The 13,774-nt window shown below is 52.0% G+C and overlaps 1 protein-coding gene, 1 long non-coding RNA gene and 1 pseudogene across 12 annotated transcripts in view; 2 read left to right on the top strand and 1 right to left on the bottom strand.

The window, feature by feature from the left end:
• Nucleotides 1-220: 220 nt before the first annotated feature.
• Nucleotides 221-400, top strand: LOC147912459 (U2 spliceosomal RNA; annotated as a pseudogene).
• Nucleotides 401-3,504: 3,104 nt separating this feature from the next.
• On the bottom strand, nucleotides 3,505-9,617 carry LOC147912458 (uncharacterized). Of its 6 annotated transcripts, XR_015549975.1 has the most exons (6): nucleotides 9,484-9,605; nucleotides 8,502-8,551; nucleotides 6,793-6,846; nucleotides 5,475-6,564; nucleotides 4,961-5,038; nucleotides 3,505-4,556 (listed from the first exon to the last, which is right to left on the bottom strand). It is a non-coding gene; the product is annotated as an uncharacterized LOC147912458 (long non-coding RNA). The 6 variants fall into 6 exon arrangements; XR_015549974.1 differs by lacking the exon at nucleotides 8,502-8,551 and having other exon boundaries at nucleotides 3,505-4,084; nucleotides 4,293-4,556; nucleotides 5,475-6,846; nucleotides 9,484-9,617; XR_015549976.1 differs by lacking the exon at nucleotides 8,502-8,551 and having other exon boundaries at nucleotides 5,475-5,549; nucleotides 6,252-6,846; nucleotides 9,484-9,617.
• A 92-nt stretch (nucleotides 9,618-9,709) lies between these two features.
• Nucleotides 9,710-13,774, top strand: part of LOC147912457 (uncharacterized) — a 30,557-nt gene continuing 26,492 nt past the window's right edge. For 2 of the 6 annotated variants that reach the window (XR_015549966.1, XM_087424092.1), the window contains exons 1-4: nucleotides 9,710-9,815; nucleotides 10,498-10,674; nucleotides 11,244-11,433; nucleotides 11,769-11,925. Coding sequence is in view for 1 of the 6 variants with exons in the window: in XM_087424092.1 (XP_087280218.1) it covers nucleotides 11,331-11,433; nucleotides 11,769-11,925 (260 nt within the window). In the remaining 5 variants the exon portion in view is untranslated. The remainder of the gene's footprint in view (nucleotides 9,816-10,497; nucleotides 10,675-11,243; nucleotides 11,434-11,768; nucleotides 11,926-13,774) is intronic. The other 4 variants (XR_015549967.1, XR_015549969.1, XR_015549968.1 and 1 more) reach the window with 4 other exon arrangements.

Genomic DNA, 13,774 nt, shown 5'->3' with positions numbered 1-13,774 from the left:
ATTTGCTGAAAGTGGGGTATTGAAGTCCCCTACTATTATTTTATTGTCTATTTCTCGCTTCAGATCTGCTAGTATTTGCTAAAGGTATTTAGGTTCTCCAATGTTGAGTGTGTATGTATTTACAGTTGTTGTATATTCTTGATAAATTGACCCCTTCATCATTATATAATGACCATCTTTGTCTCTTGTTAGCATTTTTAGCTTATAGTTTATTTTGTCTATCGCTTCTCAGCCTTTTGGCTAAGATCAAGTGTAGTATGTATTCTTATCGGATTAAAGTCTATTTCATCTGATATAAGCACAGCTACCCCTACTTTCATTTGGTTTCCAATTACATGGAATATCTTTCTCCATCCCTTCGGTTTGAGCCTGTGTGTGTCCTTAAAGCTGAAGTGAGTGTCTTGTAGGCAGCATATGGTTGTGTCCTGGTTTTTTTACCTGCCATCCACTCTGTACCTTTGCATTGGTAAATTCAATCCTTTTACATTTAGAGTTACTGTGATATGCGAGGACTTACTAATGCCTACTTATTGCAGGCACACTTCGTTTTATTGCACTTCACTTTATTGTGCTTCACTGATATTGCGTTTTTTACAAGACCCTCCACCAAGAAAAAGATTCCAACTCATTAAGGCTCAGATGATGGTTAGCATTTTTCAGTAATAAAGTATTTTTTAATTAAGGTATGTATATATATTTTTAGACATAATGCTATTGTACACTTACTAGACTACAGTATAGTATAAATATAACTTTTATATGCACTGAGAAACCAAAAAATTTGGGTGACTCACTTTATTGTGATATTTGTTTTATTGCGGTGGTATGGAACCAAACCTAGAATATTTCCAAGGTATGCCTGTAATTGTTTTCTGGTTGTTTTGTATTTCCATTCTTTCTTTTTCCCTCTGTTTCTGCCTACCTCTGTAAATTGGTGATTTTCTGTGGTGGTATGGGCTATTTCCTTTTGCTGTTTTGTGTATCTATTCTAGGTTTTTGCTTTGTGGTTACCATGAGGCTTACAGAAGACATCTCCTGGATGGGCAGAATGAATAAAACACAAGATCCAACTCCATGCTGTCTACAAGAGACTCACTTGAGATCCAAATACACAAACAGGTGAAAATGAAAGGATGGAAAGAGATATTCCATGCAAATAGTAACCAAAAGAGAGCAGGAGTAGCTATATAATTTCAGGCAAAATAGACTTTAAATCAAAAATAGATCAATGACTTAAATATGAGGTAAACTATACAAATCTCTGAAGAAAAAAGGGGATAAATCTTCATGATCTGCCTTTGACTATGAATTCGTAAATATGATACCAAAGCACAAGCAACAAAAGGAAAAGTAAGTAGGACTTTATCAAAATTAAAATCAAAGAGCACCATCAAGAAAGGTATAATACAACCTACAGAATGGAAGAGACTATTTGTAAATCATAGCTCTGATAAGGTCCATTATCCATAATATATAAAGAGCATTGGCCACTCAACAATAAAATGTCAAATAACCAAATTTTAAAAATGAAAAAAGGATTTGCATAGATACTGCTCCAAAGAAGAGACACAAATTGCCAATAAGCACATGAAAACATGTTCAAAATCATTTGTCATTAGGGAAATGCAAATCAGAACCACAGTAAGATATCACATCACACCACCTTGTATGGATATAAGGTTTTTTTTAAAAAAAAAATAGGTGTTGGCAATGATGCGGAGAAATTGAAATCTTCGTACATTTGCTGGTACAAATATAACAAGAGGATAATTTGGCAGTTCCTCAAAAAGTTAAACACAGAGTTACCGTATGGCCCTGAAATTCTACTTCTAGGTATATGCACAGGAGAAATTAAAAAACATATGTTCACACAAAAACTTGTACATGAGTATTTACAGCAGCACTTTTCATAATAGCCCAAAAGTGGAAACAACCCAACTGTCCATCAATGGATGAATGGAAAAACAAAATGTGTTATATCCATACAACGGATGTGATTTAGCCATAAAAAGGGGGAAGTACCAATGCATGTTACAACATGGAGGAACCTTGACTACATTTCTTACTGAGAAAAAAGCAGACAGAAAAGGCAACACATCATCTGGTTCTATGTGTATGAAATGTCCAAAACCGGTAAATCCAGAGAGACAGAAAGAGCCAGAGCTGGGGGAGAGGAGTGGAGAGAATGAGATTGACTGAAAATAGGAATATAACAAGAGGATAATTTGGCAGTTCCTCAAAAAGTTAAACACAGAGTTACCGTATGGCCCTGAAATTCTACTTCTAGGTATATGCACAGGAGAAATTTAAAAACATATGTTTCTTTTTGGATGATGAAAATGTACTGGAATTAGATAGAGATGATGATTGGAAACCTGAAGTTACTAATAACCACGATTACACACAGTGAGCTCAAAATTAGAGGGGCAGCACCCTCAGAAGGTGGTGCATTGAGCCAGAGAGCTGGGAGGATCCAAGGAGGCCCTTTGGGATTTGCTGTGGAAGTGCGGGGGCAGGGCAAGGAGCTGAGAGAAGCTTCTCAGAAGCATTTGGACTTTCACAGTGAAAACCACTGCTCCCCAGAGTGTAGCGCCCAAAGTAATTCACTGAGCGCTGCCTTTGTTTAGGGGGCTTGTGTGTATTTGTGTTTCATTTTACATAAAAATGTTTTCAAAATAAATCTAACGGGAGGTAAATCTTCTTTAATGTAAACCCTCCAGCTTTCAGTATAAAACCCATCTCTCAACGCAGGCTGACTCTCCACAATCCCCCCACATGGTCGCTGCACTAATGCGCTGACATGGGAGAGGAGGAGCAGGGAGGTGGCCCTTGCTCCTTGGCTTCGTGTCTCCTTTAAGCTCCCAGACACGGTGAAGTCCAGGTCCTCTGAGGCCCAGGCTGGCACCTGCACGTCACGGCCTTCACTGTGTCAAACCAGAATGTGCAACACACCCACAGGTGCTGGAATCCCTGGGGAGGGGCAGAGATGGAGGGAGGAGGTCTCCCTGGGGGGATATGTGGGACCCAGAAGGCTCCTTGGCCTTGGAAGTGACCTTGGGGCCTGAGATCCCAGGGGTCAGATCTACAGGGCACCGGGGCCTGTTCATTGTTCTTGCTGAGAGTGTTGTCCGTTAGCAGAGAGTGTCTGTAAATGTCCCACAGGAGCGATTGCACCTGGGCATTTGGCCGGGCAGCCTTCAAGTGAGTGGTCCCCTGGACAGTGAAGGTGATGCAGAGGAGAGGGGCGGCTCTGGGATTCCAGGAGGAAAAGGCCGAGTCCCACTCCCTGGGCCCTGTGAGGAGCAGGAGGTCTGAGGACCAGGGGGGGCATGGGGACCCTGCCCCTCTACCCACACCCACTACGACCCATCATGAGACCTGCACAGTGAACATGGACAGACCTGGAGCTCCTCCCTTTTCCTCTAAGAATCCCTTTTCTTTCTAACACCCCAGCCAAACTTGCCTGTGATTTTCAACTTGAAAAAAATCATCACGCTGTTATAATAAAAGTATAAATTTTATAGCTTTATTATATTCCAACATGAGAAGCTTACAGAAGACACTTCTTTTCAGAGTGTAATAAAACCAGATATATGTTCATTATTTAATTATCATATTGGAATAATAAGGACATAGTAACTTGTAACCTTGCCCCTTTAACTCACGCTAAGTTAGCATTGCATTGAATTTCCTTCTGTTTTTGTGTGGTGTTCGATTTTTACATGTATATGAAAAGTCTCTAGAAGCTCAGCCTGAGAGATGGTGCCGTGAGGGGACCCAGGCCCTCCACAGGCTTCACAGAGGCTGAGGGGCCCACAGGGGTTGGGCAGCTCCCAGCTGAGTTAGGAACCTGCAGGGTCCCCTGCTTGAGGCTGTGACTACTAAGGGCGCGCAGGGATGCGGAGCTGGCCCGGGTGAGCTGTCCTGCCGCGTGGGCACTTGAGGTGCCTGTGTCGTCTTCATTCTTTTCCCAGGAGGCGTGAGGTGGGGGAGGTCAGGCCCACCCCCAGTGTCTCAGCACACCTAGTGGTTAACTGGCGATGCTCCCTGTCGACTTTAGGAGGTTGGGGGGCAGGGCTGGGTCCTGCAGAGTGAGATGAGGACAACTCCAGCGCGCTCTTCACACAGGACACAGTGGGAACAGCGCCCCCTGGAGTGGTGCATGCGGTGGCCCTGCGGCCCTCCCCTGCAAACTAGAGCAGCTGCTGGAGGACCTAGCCCAGCAACCTGGGGGCTCCTGTGGATTGGGTACCGGTCCCTGGGAAGACGTGCTCAGGGCATCCTTCACTTGCCTGCCCAGATTTTTACCATCCTCTTGTCTCCACTTGTGTGGTCACACGCGGTAGCAGCCACCCCGGTTTCGATGCTGGTTTTCCTGAAGTGCCAACGAGGAAGTGAGGGAAGCGGTGGAGCACACGTGTGCTTTCTGTCTTGCCCTTGTCATCCTAACCCTCCACATTCACATTCCCCCTTCCTGTTCTTCTTCACCCCACAGTGCTCCCTCTGCTCCTTCGCTTGACTCCACGACTGGAGGGTTTCTTCCTCCATCTTGACAGCTGGAGGAAGAGAACAATCGTGCATGTCCAGAGCCCCCAGGGCAGGAAAGCACCTGTGTGGGGGTGCCCTGGGCAGAGCCAGACTGCACAGCCAGCAGGGTGGGCCCAGCTCCTCTGACTCCCTGCCCAGTTCCCTGTCTGGGCCATTCAGGGTTGCTCAACACAGTTCAATGGTGCAGACTGGGGTCAGAGCCCAGGCGACACTAACAAAGTGGGTGAGGAGGGCTGCAGAGAGATTTATAGACCTTGAGGATCCAAAGACCTCAAGTGTCTGGATGAGGCCAGGTCCTTCAGGATGAGAACTATGATAAGAGGGAAAGAGGAGATGGGGAGGAGCTACAAAGAGGAGTTTATGAATAAGAAAGAGAGAAAATGAAAAAGAGGTGAACGAGGAGATAAATTACATGTACATCGCTGCTCCCTCTGTCGGAGTCTTCAAAATCCACGCAGTAGTCTTCGAGTGCACAAGGGCAGCAGCGATGCTGGGGTGGCCATGGGAGAGGAGAGGAGAGGGGAGAGTCAGAGCCGAGGTGAGGACTCCGGGCCCTGCTGCTCCTGGCAGGATAATGCCTGACCTCAGGACCCTTCTGTCCTTGTTTCTACATGCCTCCCCCGGCCTCCACTGTTTTGCCTGTGATGAGGGAGCAGGTCTCTGATCTCCACTGCACTTTTCCAGCCCTCAGATGCTCTGAATGTGACCAGGGATGAGTGCCTGTGTCACCCTGTTCCTCCAAGAATGCAGTCACTGTCACCATGACTCTCTGTGCATGACGTTGCCTTCCCCCCTGCTCCTCTCCCTCACTGCCTCCCCTCCTCTTCCCTCCTAATTACTGTCCATTCCCTTTCTCCTGGTCAGCCTCCACCAACCACACTGTTCTCCAGTACGGGGACATGGGAGTAAAGATAAAGATAAATTACCAGCCACTCCAGTCAATCGACTGATCCCTCCGCGTGTCGGGAGGAACTGTTATTGACCTGGGCTGGCTCTGGACCCTGTGGGAGAGAGTGACAACCAACGCCACACACCCAGTGTCTGTTCTGTGCCTGAGATGATCTTCCTTGGGACACATTTTAACCTTAAATCAACCCCATAAGTTCCCTGAACCATTAGAGAGGGTGAACCCAAGACTAGAGGTAAAGTAACTTGTCCAATTTCCCTTAGTCTGAACATGAGGTGACAGGGATTCTGCAGCAGGTGTGGTCACATAAATACACGCTACCTGCCACGGTTTGCAGTGAGTCCTGGAAGGACCGGGAGGGAGGGCCCTGGGCTGGCCTGAGGACCAGTCACAGGGTGGGGCATGGCTGGGCTGTGGGGAGCAGGGACAGCACTGTCTGGCTGGAGCGGTGGGTTCTGAGAGGAGCAGGGACCCCCAGGCCCCGCTGCCCAGAGGCTCTGTCCCGGGTCTGGTCAATCCCAGGAGACCAGGTCAGTGGGGCTGTGAGAGCCCGTGTATGAAGCCAGCCCCAGCCCCTCCCACCGTCCTCTAGGGTTCCTGCCGGCCATGGAGGGTGTCGAGGGAGCTGGACATGGGCCTCTCTCACAGGGAGGCAAGTGCGGGTTTTATTCCTAGTCCAGGGTTTGGGATTTGGGTGAGGAGTGGAGGCTGGGAATGTGCCCCAGGATGTGCTTCCCTTCATTTCTGCAGAAGATCCAGGAACATGTGCATAAAACCCAGAGGAAAAATTCTTTACCTCATTTAGCCCTGGGAGGGCCCTTTACAGCAGGAGTAACCTGAGGACAGAACATGGAGGTGCCGCTACCAGAGCTGAGAGGGCAGAGGGAGGGGGTGACTTCTCACCACCTGACACCCATGGAGAGCTCCGTCTCCAGGTTCAAGTGCGTGTGAGAGAGCTGTGTTCCAGCAGACAGCCTGCATCGTGAGTCCAACCAAAACCCATCCCGGTAACTCGTGCAAGTTCCCGAGAGGTGCTAACTGGTCAGACCAAAGGCCTGATGTTTGGTGGAAGCAAAGGCAGCAAGAACTGGTCTTCTGGAAATGATTATCTTCAATAAGAAAGCAGGAAAAGACGATTACAAACACAGAAACAATCAAAGCACATAGTCATGATACCTCTTACTATTAAGTTGTTAAAATATGGAAAAAACAAAACAAGCCTCCATATTTCCTTTTCTTTCTGACTCCATACCCCTTCCTCAGTCCACAGCAGCAGGTGTAAGCCGACTGCTCCGGGAACCCCCTCCCACTGGATCCAACCTGAGTGATGGTCCTACCTGGAGAGTCTTCATCCTCGCTGCCCGAGTCATATCTTCTGCTGACAATCCAATCTTTAGAGACACAAACATGAACAAGAAAGTTATTAAAGAGAGGGGCTAACCCTTCCTCCTACTCCAGTTGAGGCCACGCTGGCTCACACAGCATCACCCTGCTCTTTGCTCTGGGTCTCAGACCTTCCCTGGGCTCCGTGGGGTCAGAGCACTTCACTGAGACATTGATCGCAGTTGTAAACCTCTGAACGAGAGAGAGGATCCTCCTTTAACTCCTCACTTCCCCATTTCCACCGGATCATCATAGCTCTAGCCTCTGATGTGATAAACCTGAAATTCCACTTGTAATGGACACACTTTGGGTTAGATGAGTTCAGTGAACACACCCTGGGCCAGACTCAGAGCTGCTGCCCAAGAGAGCAGTCTGTCAGGATGAAAATGTTCTGTGTTGGAAACAGGGCACTTATCGGGCACTTGAAATGTGGCTGTGTGGGGTCCCCAGGCAGGCATGATACCCGGGGGGCATGATTCTCAAGCAGGCATGATACTCGAGTAGGCACATTAGCAGGCGGTGGCTGAACGCATGACCGCAGCAGACTCCTGGGCAGTCTTGGGCTCTACAGGCACAGCAAGAGGCAGAGGCCAGGAGAGCCACGCCCAGGGCACGTCCGAGGATCTGTGAGAGTGTGTGTGCATCCCACCTACTGCCTCTCACTGATGCACAGGGCCCATCCCCAAACCTAAAGAGCCCTTGAAGATTGTCTGGCTCAACCCCCTCACCCTACAGGAAAGCAAGTGAGGCCCAGAGAGGTGAGGGGCAGCACCCAAGGCCACACTGCTGGGCAGTGGGGACCAGGGACTGGGTCACCCGGCTCCTACAATCATGCCAAGCTTCTTCTGTCTGCCGTGGATGGAGGAGGTCAGGGGCACTTGGAAGAAGCCAGTGGGAACCCCCAGGGCCAGCACCTGTCCCAACTCCCTCTAAGGCAACTGAGGCGGGGAGGAGGTTCTTGAACAGAGGTGGATGGTCACCCTCCTGTTGGACTGTCATCCTCCATCCTGCAGGACCCACTGGGGCAGGAGCTGATGGCAGCTGAGCAGACAGAGGTGCTGGGGTGACACCCGTTTGATGTGCATCCTGCCCACCGGCCAGGAGGAAAAGCTGCCCTTCTCCAGACCTGCTCGGAGGGTCTCAACACTTGGCTGTGGACCTGCCATGGACAGAACTGTGCCCCACCACATTCATGAGTGGGAGCCCTAACCCCCAATGTGACTCTATCTGGAGATAAGGTCTTTAACTAAGGCTAAATGAGGTCATAAGTGTGGGGCCCTAATTCAATAGGATTGTGGCCCTATAAGAAGAGGAAGGGGGGCCAGCCCGGTGGCGCAAGTGGTTAAGTGCGCGCGCTCTGCTTTGGCGGCCCAGGGTTCGCAGGGTCGGATCCCGGGCGCGCACCGACGCACCACTTGTCAAGCCATGCTGTGGTGGCATCCCATATAAAGTGGAGGAAGATGAGCATGGATGTTAGCCCAGGGCCAATCTTCCTCAGCAAAAAGAGGAGGATTGGCATGGATGTTAGCTTAGGGCCGATCTTCCTCACAAAAAAAAAAAAAAGAAGAAGAAGAAGAAGAGGAAGAGGGAGAGCTCTCTTTCTGCACCATGTGAGGACACAGTGAGAGGGTGGCCATCTGGAAGCCAGGAAGAGAATCCTTACCGGGAACTGACAGTTCTGGCACTGTGATCTTGGGCTTCCAGTCTCCAGAACTGTGAGAAATAAACGTGTCTTGTTGAAGCCCCCCAGTGTATGGGATTTGTTATAGCAGCCCTAGCTGGCTAAGAAATGACCTAACCCAAGGGAACCATCGCCCTGGAAGGTTCCAGCACTAAGCCCAGTCCTGGCAGGATGTGGATCCACGTGCAGATTCTCTGCCCCTGTTTCTGGGAGAGGGGGAGTTGACGGGAGCTCCTCAGTGAAGAGCTGTTTATGTTACAGCTAAAGGGCCTGACCCAAGACCACAAAGTTAGTCAGAAAGAGTCAACCTGGCAGCGGGCCAGACCTCAAAAGAGGAACGAATCGTGTTGCCTTGTGACAGCCTGGCCCTGGAAGTCTGGTGAACAGCAGGGCATCGGAGGAACCTGGGGTTTCTGGGAGGGGATGGGGTTGAGGCAGAGGGCAGGTGTGTGGTGGGGACTGTGCCCTTCAGCCAGGGGAACAGAGCTGAACCACAGCGCTCTGGGATCTGAAAAATCGCTAGGGAGGAGATGAGAGGCCCAGGGCACCCTGGCTGGTCTCTGGGGAGTTGGGCATCAGACCCTCTCCTGGCACCCCCTCTGGGATCTGTGGATCCCTGAGCTCTGGAAAGCGCAGCCTAGCGAGCTGAGGGCAGGCAGGGTTAGCCCTGGCTGCTCTGGGCACGGATTGGGGTGCAGGGTCAGCACCAGCGCAGCGGTGCTGAATGTTTGGGCCGATCTCTGTAGACCCTGCAGTGGGTGGGGCCTCCTCTGCCTCCCTCTCCAAGGAGCTAGCTGATCACGAAGAGTCTGGATGCAGCAGAGCGGGGAGAGGCTCAGGGAATGGCCTTGGGGGCCGCACTGACCGTTAGTGGGGAGAGGCGAGTGACCACCTGTCGGGGGCGACAACAGGCGGCCCTGGAGGGCAGTGCCCGGTGGCAGCCGGTCATTGGGGGCGCACTCACCGAGGAGCAGCAGCACGTTCCAGGGGCGCGCCCGGCAGAGCCCCAGGGCCAACAGCAGCGCCCAGCAGGTCGGCTCAAGGCGGCATCTGGCTGTGGTCCTGATCCCGGACTTGCTCCCCCAAGTCAGGTTCGCGCCAGGCCCCGCCCCTCGGTCACGTGCGCGCAGGCCCCGCCCCTGTCCGCCCGGCCCCGCCCCTCGCTCCCCCTCCCTCTGCGGTTCCTGAAGACCCGGCTGTGGCGCCTTCGGAGACCGCAAACTGGGGCGCCGCGCGTTCGTGGAGGTTGGCGGGCGGCGGGAAAGGCGAGCTGCTGAGGACCGGGCTGTGTCGCCGGTGAGGGGAGACCCGACCGACGCAGGGGGCGGCCCGGGGACCCCTGATCCCCACCCACCGCGTCCCGACCCGGGTCCCCGCCGCCCTCGGCCTTGCTGGGGCACACCCCCTCCAACGCTGCAGTCCTCAGTGGAGGGATCCCCTCATGGTGCGCGCTTGGAGTGCCTCCGGGCCCTCGGGGCCTCCAGTCCCCCACCCACACCCTCCAGCCAGACCAGGGTCCCCCGCGGACCCTGCTTCTCTCTGCACTGCTCTCCGTTGAATTCCGTGGGGAGGGAAAAAAAAAAAAAGCAAATAAATTCTGGGTGAAGAAACCTTGATTCCAATCTAATTAGTGTTTAGGCTTCTCATTGAGAAATTGTTTATCATGTTCTTCCGTGCCAGCGGTGATGGAGGGAGAGAAGGCACCTAGGGTTTGGGCAGGTGGGATTCAGGGAGAGCAGTGAGCAGGGGACAGGGGAGGGGGGGACATTCCACCTTTTGTTGAAGTCCCCTCTGCACAGGTTGTTGGCTTCCTCTCTCAGACCTGCAAGGGTGGGTGTGATTTAAGGAATCTGGCTCAGACTCCCTGGGGGAGACGGATTGTGCCTCTCCTGATGCCCCTGGACCCACACTCTACTGCTAGGTTCTCTGAAGCCTGGACCCTGAGTGCTAGTCTGTATTGCCCCCATGCCCACCCCAGGCATGTCCTCTTCTGTGAAGGCCCTGGGTCCGCTGCTGCTCCCCTGCGGCCATACAGAGGAGGCTGCCCATCCTGGCCTGGCTGCCGGACCTCTCTGTGCAGGGTCTGAAGATGGTTGGGCTCAAGATCATTTCCCAGGCGCTGGCCTATGCTGAGGTGGCCTGACTTCCACCCCAGGTGAGATGTCTGTCCCTGCTGCCAGCCATGTCCCCTCCTCACTGCCTAACCCTACTCCAGACCTGAGTGCCCTCCCAGAAGCAGAGCAGAAATGCACAGTATGCCCTCCAGACAAGTGGGGCACCCAAGGCTCCAGCCCCATGGAGCCCCAAAAGCCTTGGTTTGTGATATAGAGCTGTGACTGCCTTTGACAGACACACGTGCCTGTAACTGCCCTTGTCACACACAGGCACCCATTAGTTCTGGATTGCCTGATGGGGCAGTGGGGTGACTCACCACATCCTTAAGAACCTTTTCTCAGACACAGACTCACAGATGAGCACATAGGTCTGTCTGCTCCCACACGTAGCACCCTAGGCCTCAGCTGGGTTTGGGTAGAAAAGAGGTCATCTGATCACTGCAGGTCCACCCTATGGATAGTAGAGGGTGAGCATTTCCCCTGCCTGTGTGTGCTGGTGTGCCCAGAGTACATGCCGGACACACAGACCCCTGTGCTCCCACGTCTACACCGGGACACCATGGGCATACCGCGTGCCTCCTGGGTGCTCATCGCTCTGTGTCCCCCACAGTAGGACCTCCACTCTGCCTTCATGGGGTGATTCACGTAGTTCTTCCTAGACATCTCCCGGAATGTGACTCTGGGCCCCACGGCGATCATGTCTCTCCTGGTCTCCTACACCTTCCATGTGCCTGCCTCTGCTGTGCTGCTGGCCTTCCTGTGGGGCTGCATCCAGTTAGCCATGGGGTTCCTGCACTTGGGTGAGCCTCCTGGGTCTTCTTTCCTTAGTAGGGAGGGGCTGTGGTTCTGCTCTTCCTGGGGTCCTGAGGCACCTCCCTTCTGGGGAAGTCTCTGCCCTCAGCATTTCCGTCTTTGCATTCCAAGGCCTATCCCTTGGAATGTGTGGGGGTAGGGGTGAGGGAGGGGCTGCCTTCAGCCCTCTGCCCTACCCTATTCTGCTTAGAGGCCAGGACACTTGGAGAAGTGCCCAGGGCCTCAGACCCCAGCCTCCCTTTCCTGCTCTCCATACCAGTCCAAACAGGGTATGTCCCCCACTAGTCCTTAGCCCCAATCCCACCCACACCACCTCTCCCAGGCCATGGCTACCAGTGTCCTCTGGGACCAGGCAGAGCTGGGATCAACTCGGCGTTCCTTCTTGGCCAGCCAGGATTCCTGTGGACTTCATCTCCTGTCCGGTCACTAAAGGTTTCACCTCTCCTGCCACCGTCACCGTGGGCTTCGGGCAGCTCAAGGTAGGCTCGCTCACTAGTTGGCACTGGGGCACCTGCTGGGTGGCAGGACCAAGGCCGGGTCCTGAGATGTGCAGCCAGTCGACGCCTTGCTGTTCCAGAGCTTGAAGCACATGGTGCTCGCGTGGGTGCCCATGAATAAAATGACCCCTCAGGGAGATATTGGGGGAGGATCAGATTCTATATCAGGTCATTTGGGGGACTGGTAACGACAGCCCCGTTCTTAGCAGAGTTTTCCCTCTAGTGAGCTTGGTTCCCTCACAGAGTGGTTCTGTTCCGCTGCCTCCTACTGCACACTCAACCAGCAGCCTTCACAGGTCACGAGCTTCCTGCCAAAATTTCAACAAATAAGTGATTCCCCACCCCCCCACCCCCTCTCATTTAGCTAGATGATTTCATTTTTTTCCAATTTCTGTTTAATATTTTTCAAATACCATGCTTCTTTATTTGAATATTTGGATATCTATAAGAAGTACTAGAATCAATGATCACCGGTTATCTGAGGATGTCATTTATTCTTTCCCTGGGTTTGAAGTTCCTGGGCGGCAGGAGCTGTTTTGCTCCCCACCGTGGCCCCCCAGCATGTGCTTGGTATAAAGTAGGTCCACGCTCAGGTGGGTGTGCAGGATGGAACCCAGCTGCATTGTACAGATGAAGCCATGGCCCCCCGGGGGCAGACATAGGGCCACGCCCCTGCCTCATGACCTGGTGTCCCCACCTGGGCCTCTCCAAGGCCTGGTTCCCATGGCCAGGCTCTGCTGCAGGCTGGCCCGGGACAGCCTTCCCTGTGGAGGGCAGTGAGCACATAGGGGACAGGAGGAGACGTGTGTGTGAGAATCGAGTAGCTGACACTTCTCCCCTCGTGCTCTGTGCCGGGACTGGATCCAACACTGTCCCTGTGTTCAGTTCTCACCGCGCCTCGGAGATGGGTTTGCATCGTCTCCATTTAGAGAGGAGGAAACCCCCAAGAAAGGTGTGGGTGAATGCGATTTCTGTATTCTGTACACACACACATCAGGGGAAGCTTGGCAAATGCTGTTTTGTGGGATGATCTGTCCTTTATTCTGGAAAGCACATCCTTCCTTTTTAGTGACATGAATGTTCCTTGATACCATCACAATGTGCACAGAAGGTAACTCCTTTATGGATTAGTACTTGGTGACCCTAGACCCCCAAGTCATTAAACCCTTGAGTAGCTCATGACACCCATCTGAGAACCCATAGGCTGGGGTGGGGTGGGGTCCTCCTGACCTGCCTAGGACAGAATTGGAGGAGTCGGAGGTTGGAGGTGTCACCTGGCTAGGCGGCTGGGACTTCTGTGGCTCTAGCACCTCAGCACCTTGGCCCTGGTGAGCGGCGTGTGCCTAGGGGAGTGTATTGTGGTTGGTGATGGTCGTGTGAACTGAAGGGGGACAAAGATGGGCATCAAGAACAGGTCCACACCTTTTTTACAAATCTGGAATGTCTTTGTATTTGTTTTTGATCACTCGTGGAAGGTACATTAAAGCCTGATGGATTTCAATAGACACATACCCTGAAATATCACAGCAAAAGTATTGAATTTTTCATGGTCCTTTGTGACATTGCCTGCAGGTTGCTCTGATCCGCATTTATGTCTGTGATCTTATATCGAGTTTAGGATTAGATTCAGGTCAACAAATAGCCTTTTAAAAACACTGTTTGGATTCTTTTCAGTTTTATCCTTAAGGCATCTGTCACTTCTGGAATCCATTCCAACCACGAGGAGAGTCACTCCAATGCCTCTGAAATGGAATCTTCAGAAGTTCTTAGTTTTTTGGGGTTTTTTTTTGTGTGTGAGGAAGATCAGCCCTGAGCTAACATCTGATGCCAA

This window comes from Ceratotherium simum, chromosome 35, assembly GCF_057802395.1.
Source record: "Ceratotherium simum simum isolate JZ-2026a chromosome 35, ASM5780239v1, whole genome shotgun sequence".
Classification (NCBI taxonomy): domain Eukaryota; kingdom Metazoa; phylum Chordata; class Mammalia; order Perissodactyla; family Rhinocerotidae; genus Ceratotherium; species Ceratotherium simum.
This window is presented reverse-complemented; position numbering and strand designations above follow the sequence as displayed.